Source organism: Anser brachyrhynchus (genome assembly GCF_964034855.1).
Source record: "Anser brachyrhynchus genome assembly, chromosome: 2".
Taxonomy (NCBI): domain Eukaryota; kingdom Metazoa; phylum Chordata; class Aves; order Anseriformes; family Anatidae; genus Anser; species Anser brachyrhynchus.
Window position 1 is genome coordinate 123,461,611 of NC_137695.1, and position 12,088 is coordinate 123,473,698.

A 12,088-nucleotide genomic window follows, 5' to 3' on the forward strand; every position below is an offset into this window, starting at 1 on the left:
TTATTTTATTTTATTTGGCTAGTGACATTGTTTCAGGAAGAAGCTCCCCCCCTGGGGATCGTAGTGGATAGGAGGTGGGAGAGGAATGGATGTCTTTGTAGATGGGAGGAGAAGAAATTGAACATTTCTCTGCATTTATGGTGGATGCCTTTATCACAGTAGCCAATAAAAAGGCTAATTATTTTTTTGTATGTGTGCAAATGCCTAAGGTGCATACACACATCTGTAGAACTCCAGTTGGGAAGGTGCTTCTGGCCACTGCCCAATTTTATGGGAGCCCAGTCCTGGCAGGTGTAGCTCTGACCTTGCTTGGCAGATACCAGAGATGGGCACATGAAGGCAAACTGTGTTTCTGATCCAGTTTAGGCATGAGCTGAGTACCAAACCTGTTAACATGGGCCTGTTGGCAAAGAGTAGAGGCTGTTTGCTGCCATTACAGCACTGAGTCTTCCAGGAATTTAAGGCACTGCTCCAGGTATCTCTGAGAGATTGCTCCTAAGACGGGGCACATACTAAACAACTTCGTTCATATCTGTGCTTCAGGGTTTTGGCTCTCAGACTGCTCTAGGTGTTCCGGATATGCCAGGGGAAGAAGCCAGACAGTGACATACCACTGGGGGTGCAAGTGAGCTGTTAAGAGTCCTCCCTCATGTTAAGTGAGCTGATTGTGACTAGTTGTCTGCCCAGGCAGTGCACCAATGCCCAAGGGACCATTCTGAGTAGGTAGATATGAATAGTTTGCACAGCTTGCCTGTTTCAGAGCCAAGGACTCTTCCTTGGAGGCAGGGGGGCAATCCTAAGCCAGCTGCCTTCAGTGCTGGGAGCATTACATGACATGCTCAATTCATTGGTGCAGGTGAAGACATAGGCTTTGCTACATGAGAGTTTGAATGAATATCAGGACAAAGGTGGTTGATGAGCAGGTTTGAATCTGATTTTCACAGAGGTCTAATAATAAATTTTGAGTACATCTGTCAACTAATTGACTCGGGCTGTTCCAGATGCAGACTCTGAAAGAGTCTTTGGTACAACTCAGACATCCTGGTGCAGTTTCATCAGATTTACCAGCATCTCCTTCATAACATGGCCATCCCCTACTTAGTTGGTAATGTTGTGGATCCAGAAGGAAGATATATTGTCTCTGAAAAATTATAGTCAGTGAATTATTTGAGTGCTTTGCTGATCCCAAAAGATCTCCCCTTGCAGTGGTAGGAATTGCTCTGGCTCTGATATCATGATATTTATGATATCATAAATATCTTCTGCAATATCCCCTTATGATATAGGACAGGAGTCTTGGTATGTTGTTGCTAATAACCTTAAACACTGGATTCTGCCAAAGAGTTTTTGAAACTCTCTATCACCTCACATGGGAATTGGGGCACCCTTGTACTAAACTGTGTGATGCATCCTGTGGTTTAGGGAAGCTACAGGCAGGAGTATTCCCAAGATGAGATCATCTGAATTGCCTGAAGGAAGGCATTGGAAAGTGGTTGAAAAAGCAAGTGATTCTGAGGCTCTGCTAGTGAAGTGCCAACTAGGTCACTATTATGATGAAGCTACTGAATGTCCCTGAATCTACTACAAGGCGAAAACATGGTGAGGATAACACCAGGGTCACTGTTGTTAGAAAGACCACATACTTTTTGTGTAGGTGACAACTACACTGTTAGGATTTTACACAACTAAAATTCCACCTGAGGTCCATATAAATATGCCATTTTTCTGGATTTGGACATTGACTTCTGCAGTTATATTCCATACCAAAGGAAAAATAATAATTAAGATGGTACAGAACAACAAGTTAATAGAAGAGAGGACAGAGTGGGAAGTAGGCAAAAGCAAGGTAGAGAGCTAATGCCACATAAGCCAGCAGCTTTCTCACATGTGAGTGGTGTTCCTTCTGAGGTTTTCCCTTACCTACCGCACCAAAAGAATGAGATGAGCATCCCACACATCCAGGAGGATAATATTATTTTAATAGTCTATTGTGTGATAATTTTTTATTTATGTATACCCGGCCAGATGTTTAGCTGATAAAGATCAGAGAAACTTTCCTGATTGCAGAGGAGCTGCACCAAGTTTATGGTTTAACCTTTGTTAATTTAATTGTTTAGATTTATTATATTTATTAACCTCAGCATAGAGACTCCTGATTTCATGACTTAGATAAGGAGCGATTTTTTGTACAGAAAGGATGTATTCTGCTCTCAGCTACACATAGCCCCATCTTGTAAGTGAAGACTGAATCAGGCCATTATGAATAGAACGTAATGTTTTATGTCAAATACCCACATATGATAATACTTTGATTGGTATTCGTAGGGCCATGCTTACTCCATCTGTCTCAGTTATAAATATTTTAAGTGCATATTTCAGTAAATTTTAGAGTTTGTAACAATGTAGTAAAATCAAGCAGAAGTGTAATAAATTCTGACAAGTACAGAAACTCAGTTGTTGCTCAGTAGGGTTCTGTTTAGCTGCTCAGAAAAGGTCTTGCTGTGGCTAGAAAAATATTGAACCAAGTTTAAACTTGAACAAGTATGTTGCCAGGAAAGCTCTGGGTTTAGTGTCTTTAGAACAATAGGCTGGATTATCTAGAATGAGTAGAAAATGGGTTTGTAAGCATGAAGTTGAGATTACTGCGGAAATGGTCAGCAATTGTTGGAGGAGCTGGGCAAGAAGAGAATTATTTATCTGGCTTTTTATTTTATTTTATTTTATTTTATTTTATTTATTTATTTATTTATTTATATGTTCAGAAGTGCAGAAACACCTAAGAAGCACATGCTTATGCAAGGGTGAAGGATGATGCTTCTTAGCTTCCTTCATTTCTACGCCTATAATAATCCATTCCCAAAATACAATGTGGTTTGCGGGGAGAGAGCCATTAGGCTGCTTCTGTGTCTTTCTGAATTGCAGTTGTCCAAAGTATCCTAGCAGCTTTTGCCAGCGTGCAGGTAGCCCATCTGGCCCTCAGTTTTGGAGCAGCTTATTCCAAGGTCTTCTAACTTTTTCTACAGCCATTCATTCTCAGAGCCTGTATCCTTAAATCAAGAAAGTTCCAGCAGGCTTCCTTAATTCCTGCATCAGTGAACTCCCAGGAATATATCCTCATAGCTACATCTAGGATTCTTCTGAGGGGATCTGAATGCTGACTAGTAGCTATCTTCAGATAGCAGCATGTTGACAACACTAACAAGGGCTACACCCAGGAACTCCAGTTTCCAGAATTTTGCAATATTTCAGTCTGGTGAAGCCTCGTACAAATAACAAACAAAAAGTGAAAAGTATACTATGTCACCCGTAATTAAAAAGTGGATGTTCTGTTTATGTGTTTTCTTACAGCTGGCAGCGTTAGAGAGACAGATCTTTGACTTCCTTGGTTTCCAATGGGCTCCTATCCTTGGCAATTTTCTACAAATAATAGTTGTCATTTTGGGTTTGTTTGGAACCATCCAGTTTAGGCCTCGATATATAGTTGTGGTAAGTCTCATTTATATTATATTTTTTTGCAATTGGTTTTAAAACTTGTCACATTACAATGCATAATTTTCTTGGCCTAAAAACACAGGATGTTGTTTCTGTAGAAAGTTCAGAGTCCTATGTCTTTTTGCAAATTGAGGACTAGTGAGTGGCATTTCGGAAATTTTGGAAGTTATAAGAATGGATAGCCTAGAGAAAGAGCTGCAAAAATATGACAGTGATACAAGCTGTTAGTAAGATTGTTTATAGAATTAAATACCAGGATGGGTCATGGGAACATCTACAATTAGGTTACATATAAATTAAATGAAGAAAAGAGGTAAAAATGTTGTTCACTTTGCAATAGAAAAACAGAATCAATGGCCATCAAAAAAAAAAAAAAAAAAGGAATAGGTCATATTTGGCTACATCTTCCTCTTAAATGGGGAGAAGCAATTTGACCCAAAGGTTACAAAGACATCTCACTCTTACTTACATATAACTATAACTTGACCTGCCAAAATGTGTATTTACCACCTTGACCCCAAATTGTTGTGAATTATCTCTGATTCTTGTAACTTGGAACTTCACAGACTTCTTCCTATGTTCACAACATAGCCAGAAATAATAGTAATAATAAAAAACCCAACAACTTTCAAAGCTGTGAAGGAACAGCCATCAGAAATATCCCTTTTGCTCCCCCCCTGCCTCTTCTTAATGGATGATTATTACATTTTCACCTGGCATTGTCTGTGTCTGGAACATTTCAGTTGTGTTGCCAGTAATGGATTTTAAGAGGCTAAAGTTGTTGTGGGTTTTTTTTGTTGGTTTGTTTGTTTGTTTTTTCTTTCCTCACAAGACTGAAATAAATGTCTGCTAGGAAAGGCTCATTAAAACAGTGTTTAAAAGGCTTCATCTTTTCTAGTCAAGCCTGAAATCCTGTAATTCTTCTTTATGTCTTAAATGTAAACAAAAACTGTACTCAAGGTAATGTTGAGGTTCTTTACACTCACATTAGCTAAATTTCACAAGCTGACTATAAATAATTGAAAATGGATTGATGTAAATAATAGCACTTTTATCTGATACCTGTCACTGGAGAACTGAGCAGCATCCATGTATTGATCACTCACCTTTCTGCTTCATGTTCTTCATTTTATACATAAGACAATGGAAGCAAGTGAGGGCAAGCATCTGTAAAATTACATAAGAAATTGGTGTCTGAAGTGCAACAACACAAATCTCTTGTCCCTCAGGTTCAGCTCTGCTGTTCAGTGGTGGAAGCTCTGCTTTTGCTGTCAGAATGAAGCACAACTGATGTTGACTGCTTGTATATTTTTCAAATGTAAATGAACATTTTAGACAATATCAAAGTATTTTGAAGTAGAGGTTTAAAGCTTGGTAATTAAAGAAACATTCCACCAAGATACTTTTTCCTCACATTTAACTGAACTTACATTCTGATGTAAGCATATATTTCAGGGGTTAATGCTACTGTGCATACTCATTACTTGGGAAGATCAAGACTTTACAGCAGTTTCCATTCCTACTAATGAAAGATTCCCAGTGAAGTAGGAATAGTCTGAGCCAAATGATGAAGTCTGAAGAGTGAAAGTGCACAGGCTGTCTAGTACCTGTCTCACAGCTCAAAATCAGCAGAAGGGGTGTCTTACATGCTTCCCTGTTCCCCATTTTCTTCTACCTGGCTGAATACTTCTCCAAAGCTCCTCCACCAGTTCTGGCAGATGTTTACCAGACCCTTTGGTGAGACAGTTCCACTCCTTAGCTAAAAGAAAAATAACCCAGCAAAAACTGGAGAGTATTTTGCTAGTTCAGTGAACTGAATTCGGTCTGTGAAGTTCCCAGTTGGTGCCAGGGCCAGCATAAGATGGGGATTGGGACTGCACAGTCATGAACAACAGTGTGGAGGCATCACGGAAGGAAGGAGATGCAAGGCTGCCCTTATTGTTAGCTACAAACCTGTCAGCTCAGCCTCTTTGTTTAGCTTCACCCTCAGGCTGAAGTCAGCGAATGCCTCAAACCCGCATAAGCTGTAATCCTCCCTTTGCTCAGCTGCTTCTTTTAGTCCCTGTGCTGATCCTTCTTTTGCACCAGCACAAGAGTCACTTCAGCCACTTGATAAATTATCAAACTAGAACAGATTCAGCCGAAAAACAACCATTTTCTTTTGTGGTGTTAATTTAAGCGCAGGTCAGCTCTCTGACTTGTTTCACTATAAGGCTTGCTCCAGCAGAAGGGAGGAGGTGGGAGAGGGGAAATGGGAACAAGCAGTCAGAGGAGGGGGACAAGTGCATTGATTTCTTCTGCAGCAGTGCAGGCTTACACCAGCTTAAAGTGCTCATTGAGCTATAGCCTGAGGATCTTCCAATAACATGTTTCCCAGAAGCTGTGCTTCCTCTGGCTTTGCCAACAGCTGTCCTCAGAAGCCCTAAAGAAATGCGTGATGTGGACAGCAAAGACCCCTGTGAGTGCCAGCGTTAGGCTGTCTTCTCCAAGACAAAAAGGAATCTGAAGGCATCTGTCCTAGGGAAGGACACAGACTGCCTCCCTGGTTCTGAAACCCTATGAAATCATGTTCCACCCATTACAGCAGTAAACTTTTACCACTGGCTTCAAGTGTAAAGTCTATTTAATGCAAATCTTCACCAGCAATCTGAATTTCAATGTAACTTGAACACAGAGTGCAGCAAGATTCCTAGCCAGACTGAGTAGTGAATTGTGCTCTAAATTCACTGAGAAGCTTTATGGGTTTCCAAGTCCATATCTGTACTTTCAGCCACATCTAAGCCCCTGGATATGTTCATGGTTGGCATCCCACACCAGAGTGAGAGTTTGGTTCTGTGGGTTTGGCCAAAGAAATATTGTGACACATTCTTTTATGTATTCTGATTACTGAAGTTTCTGGTTAATTGGAAGAGTAATCAAATACTTCAAGAAAAGTATTCTTAGTATCCATTATTTTTTCCTTAAGACTTCCCTGGAAATCATCTTTGCTAGTGCATCTGATTTCATCAGAATTCAAAAAATTGAAGTAATGAAAAATCATGTCAGATACAACAGTTTACTTCTGTAAACTGTCTACAGAAAATTGATCTGATGCATGTGTCCACAAATTGTCCCTATGATATTCTATCGTACTTCTATAGGGACCTTCAGTTGGGCTGACCTGCTCTATGGACCCTGACCCTGTTTTGTCCTAAAGAGATCTTTAATGTATTTTCTGTATGATGAAGGCTGTGACTGAAGGCTTCCCTGACTAAAGAAGTTACACAAAAGCTTTCACTTTGCTGTTCTATGCTAAGTATGACATGTTCTCTGCTCAAACTTTAAAATAAGCCAGGGATGGGAAAGTAAGTGAACAAATGTGTTACACATAGGACCATAACTTGAAACACATCTATACTGTAGTCAAATATGAGAGTGTTGTTCTGCAGACACAACTGAAAAGGCTTTTGGTGCACGTACCTGGAGCCATCACGCTCAGTGAGGGCTGCAATAGAAGCTGAATAAACTCAAAAGCAGCTGGATGCTGCCCTTCCCACTGTCATTAAACCCAAGCTTGCTAGTTTAACACTAGCATTTAATAACTACATAAGCTGTAGAAATTTATTTGACAGCAGTATAAACACTGTGAAGTAAAAGTCTGAATAAAAAAAAAATAAAGAGTTTTGCTTATAGTTTGAGTTTTATGAAATTTGGACTGAGAACTGCAACACAACGGTTGACTCATGAAGCATCACTGTCAAATACAATTGTCATTCCAAGTAGATAAAGGTCATGTCTGACATTCTTAGTCTACCGGCCTTGGGATACAGGACTATAACAATGGTCATTCTGAAATAAATCTGGAATTTCACTTGCTCGTATGTAAAATTCTGAGTCCTCAGAGCAGCTTACGAAACACACAGAGAGAGAGAGAAATAGCATTAACTCCAAATGCCCTAATTAGTTTAAATACAATAATTATTTTTAATAGTTTTTATGTTAATTTCCAATATAGATCAATTCTTGTGAACAATTTGTCCTGTCACTAAGCAGTTGTGTTATTTTCAGTACTTGGATATTTTGTGGCTGAATTAAATCAGTGGAAAGTTCCCAGGAGACATAAAAATGCTGAGCTGATTCTTAATTTTCCTATATTGGCTCATCTGAAACTTACACAACAAACATTTGCAAAGAAGAAAAAACAGCTAATTCTGAATTCTAACTACAGTGTAATACACTGGTCACACAGTTCCAGAGCTTTGCTGTGATCCATTTCCCCGTGCATGCTTTTCCTTTTTTTGATAGAACTTGCTATCACCAGCAAGATTTTCAAGCTGTTAAAATTGATTAAAGATGATGATAGGATACTTGTTGAAGTTGTCTTCTTTTCCCTCTTTCTATTTCTGATATGGGACTTCAAAAGCTTTCTGAACGATGAGTCATATAGATAAAATTGCACAAACCTAGCCCAAAGCTGAACATGAATGTATTAATGAACAGTGAGAGATGAAAATAATGCACTCATATAGGGGGAATATAAAGAATAAATCTCTTCTTTACTTCTTTACTTGCCTTAATTTATTCCAATAAATAATATGATATGTAGGCAATCTCTACACCTGAATAAGCAGTTTCTCTAAAAAAAAAAAAAATAAAAAAATAAAGAAGGCTGGACAGTATACAGGACTGCTTTACACAGTATTCAAGCAAATGCTGTACAAAGACTTACTGTTTAAAAACACGTGAAATATTTAGACATCCAGAATTATTCCTTGAATACCCTTTCTGTAAGTCCTGAGTTGTTACTGTTCCATCATGTTGATTTATGCCACTTTCCTTGTCATCCACAAATACGGCTAAGCAGGGCTGTGCAAGTACTGGTGCATCTGAGGCATAGCCAGGTACTAGTAGAAGAAGATCTGATGATTCAGTAGTTGCTGCCTTTCCCTTGAAGCACCCCTGAGCCAACATTCATTTCTGCTAATGCCAAGATGCTACGTCAGAAGAGGTGCTGAGATTATTCATTAAAGCTAAAGTTATCCCACAACCCTTGTAATATTCAGACTTAGACATTTCCCTTTTCTCTCTTACCTTTCAATTTAACAAGCCGTCCTTCACAACTGTCCTCAACCCTTTCTGTTTGTGACATTGTGCCCATCCAATAGCAAAGGTTTAACTCAGGAAGTGGTTATATTTCACTGGTGTACGAAAGGTATTCCTGCAACACTTTCAATATGCAAATGGCCTGTAGAGTCAAAAGAGGTGTAGGAATACCTCTGTTACAAGGAGCATGGCATTAAGAAAGGGGATCTGAAAGGAACCTCCTGGGATGAAGAGTAATTTAACCTGTAATGTTTAGGGAGTACTCTCTCTGCATAACTTACAGGACAACAAATACTACCTCACCCCATACAGTATACAATCTCTAGGGCAAAAGTCCAAAAGTAAGAAAGCATACAGTTCATCCTGGGGAGAAAACAGCTCCTTTTCAGAAGGAGGCACCTGTTAGGCGATAATATCCACATGACTTTTAGGTAGTGCATGATGTGGACTATAAAATAAAAAATAAAACAAAATACAACTCCCCCTATTACTTCAACTTATGTGAAAAATCCCTTCTTCCTGACAGATACAGGAAGGATTTTGATGCTGAGCATGAGACCAGATGGGCCTGGGAGGAACTGAATGGGGCTGGCCAAAGAACTGGGGCAGGAGAGGCTGGATGTGAGTGGGATAAGAGTGTGCAGACAAAGCGGGACCATCTGGGTAGCGTTCAGGACATGGGGCAGGAGAGGTTGAATGGTAGCTCAGGTCATGGAACAGATTAAGTGAGGTGTCTCAGGAGGGAAATGAACCCTGTGAATCAGTGTGGACCTGATGTTTCAGGCTGACCACTCCTCCACTGACAGCAACTGTCTTGACACCTCGCATGACACACTCCCCTGCCTGTTGTCCCTTCACATAGAGGAGAACAAACCAGCACTGCAGTCAATTTTTCCACTAGTTCAAAGTGGAGGTTTTTGTAATGGATCTGTAAGTTATTCCTCTTTTAGTGACCTAAGCAGGTGTTAGTCTGATACCACATCATGGGATATTGTTACAAGTTGTTTTAAACTTTGAAAGTGTATATACATAAAAAATTACACACATACACATAATGTTCAGAAAGTATTATAAATTTTTGTGAACACAAAAAAAAAGTTAAGGAAAGCTATTATTAAAGCTAGCCTGTAAAATCTTAATGGTATCCTTTTATATATTTGCAGTTTTGAGCTGCATGGATGCATACCAATGTTTTTGTAGTGGCACCTCACTTTCAATAGAAAGGACAGACATTTTGCTGTTTTCTGGTGATGAAAGCTATAGAATACAAACTTGATTTGCAGAAAACAAAAGACATGGGAACAATGAAGCATGTGACTGCAGGAATAAAGGACTGCTTTTGCTATGAAGGCAGTTATGGGTAGCTGAATTTTATCTCTGCTCTCAACCTGTGAAACCTTTTTTGACACAAAGTAAGTCGCTCAAACCAAACTTCTCGCATGCTTTGTTTTCCCCTTGTGTTCTGGGTTCTTGACTGGAGACCTTGTGGTCTGATTTGCACACATGCTGAGCACTCAGCCTCTGGGAGCTGAACACTGAGATTGTAAAGCTCTGTATAAACCCAAGTGTTCTGAAAAATGAAGCCTTAAGCATCTCAAATTGGATGCCTATAATGTACGAGTACTTCTGAATGTAATCTCTGCATGTATCAGAACATCATTTGCATTCTGAGAGCTGTATCATTCCCGTATAACATAAAATAAATTAGTTAATGTTTGTGCAGTTCTAACATTACAGCGATGAGCATCTTAGAAAACCTCATGAGGAAATTAATATTCTGTCTTCAGAGCAGGGTCTGAGCGACAAAGAGAAATGAAGTGTTGAGTTAGCTGTTCAGTGAGTGAGTAAGGTAGGATCCTCTCAAATAATTATATGTATATATCTAATGATTTAACTGATGTTTGCATTGTATTACACAGCCACAAAGAGAAAAACTAAGATAGCATGTATAACTAGAATTCTGCTATTTCCTAATGTTGCTTTCTTGCTTTTGCTTTCTTAAAAGTTTTCTATTAATGCAGTCTTCCTTAAGCATCTATGATGCTATACGAGGAAAAAATATGCTACTTGCAAGATCAAAAAGCTGTGCTTTTAAGTGTGAAGAATAACTTTCTTACTTATAAAAATTATGTAGGACTAATTACTGAATATGTAATTATATAACATGTACTTAAACAAAACAGAGCCTATATTTATATTCCTGCTCTTCAGTGAGTATTGGAGGAGCCTCTTTCTTACACAATAGCTGGATTTCGAGGTACACATTGGCTTTGAATCATCACTTCTCCTTCAGTAATTGTCAAGTGGATAAGTAACTGAGCAGGTCCTGACTGTAAAACAGATAGGTTTTGCCTGCGTAGTTCAGAATTGTCCATGGAATTGCACCCATGTAACAGAATGAGACCCTTGACAGATTTCGCATGGCCTGCAGATCAAATATGTTTCCTATTTTTATTGCAATGATAAAATTCATTCATTGACAAATGAAAAAATCTTTCTTAAAAAGTGGAATTCTGAATATTCAGAAATCTGCTGTATATGAGCAGCTGTGCCTTAATAAGACTGAAATTCCAGCAGCTGGGGTTGTATTAAGCATTCATTAATTTTGAGCACTCTGCACCTGATATTCCTAGGACATACATTGGAAAATCAAGAGTTTGTGGTGAGTTACTACAAAGTCAACAAATAGGAAAAACTGTGATATCCTCTTCTAAGTTAATCTTACGAATAGACCTTATATTGTTCACAGTCCACAGCTGCTTTGTCTAATTTATAACGCAGCCCTTAGTTTGCCACCCTGCCCTTCTCTGGGAGCCAGCGGAAATGGGCCAGGAGCGTTATTTTCATTTTGTCTGTTAATGATCTACTTCTTATGTCATAGACATCTCCAAACATCCTAATTACTACGTAAAGAAAATAAATTAAACCACCTAACCTGTGTACAGAAACTGTTATATTCAAGTGTAATCAAAGAGTGGAAAACTTCAGCCCTCTTCAGCTGAACCTTTCATTGTACGCCATAGGAAGAGGAAGGAGGAGGGGAACATAAGTGAAACCTGCCCAACAAAGCCAAGCTGACAACACACCTGGAACGGAAACAGGATCTAGCATAGTGCAGATTAGGGTGTTAAGTTTTTCTGAGTGTATTGAAGCAAAACAGTAGCATATTATCCTCACCTGATCACAGCTAATTAGACTTGCAAAGCTATTTAGCAGCAATTCTCCGTTGTGAAGGTTATAAGCACATACATGTAAAGTTGTGCTGCCACTGCTCATTATATTTTTATGTGGGTGTAGCCCCAGCATGGCTGGGTATGCACTTGACTAGTCAGACGTAAATGCTGCTGAGCTGTTTGGATAGTTAATTATGCATAGTTTTATGGTCATATATAGATAAACAGCCCATCCGTAAGGAAACTGTGCCAGTCAATTATGCTGACAATTAAAATGCAAAAGATGACTTAAGACAGACAAATTAATCTCCCATACATGCTGTGGGTGGAGTATAGGGTCA

At 39.1% G+C, this 12,088-nt stretch overlaps 1 protein-coding gene across 9 annotated transcripts in view; it reads left to right on the plus strand.

Moving 5' to 3' along the window:
- The window catches only part of NKAIN3 (sodium/potassium transporting ATPase interacting 3), a 372,372-nt gene that overhangs the window by 178,958 nt on the left and 181,326 nt on the right, over positions 1-12,088 (plus strand). For all 9 annotated transcript variants that reach the window (XM_080582402.1, XM_080582408.1, XM_080582409.1 and 6 more), the window contains one exon: positions 3,349-3,486. In XM_080582402.1, coding sequence (XP_080438528.1) covers positions 3,349-3,486 — 138 coding nt within the window. The remainder of the gene's footprint in view (positions 1-3,348; positions 3,487-12,088) is intronic.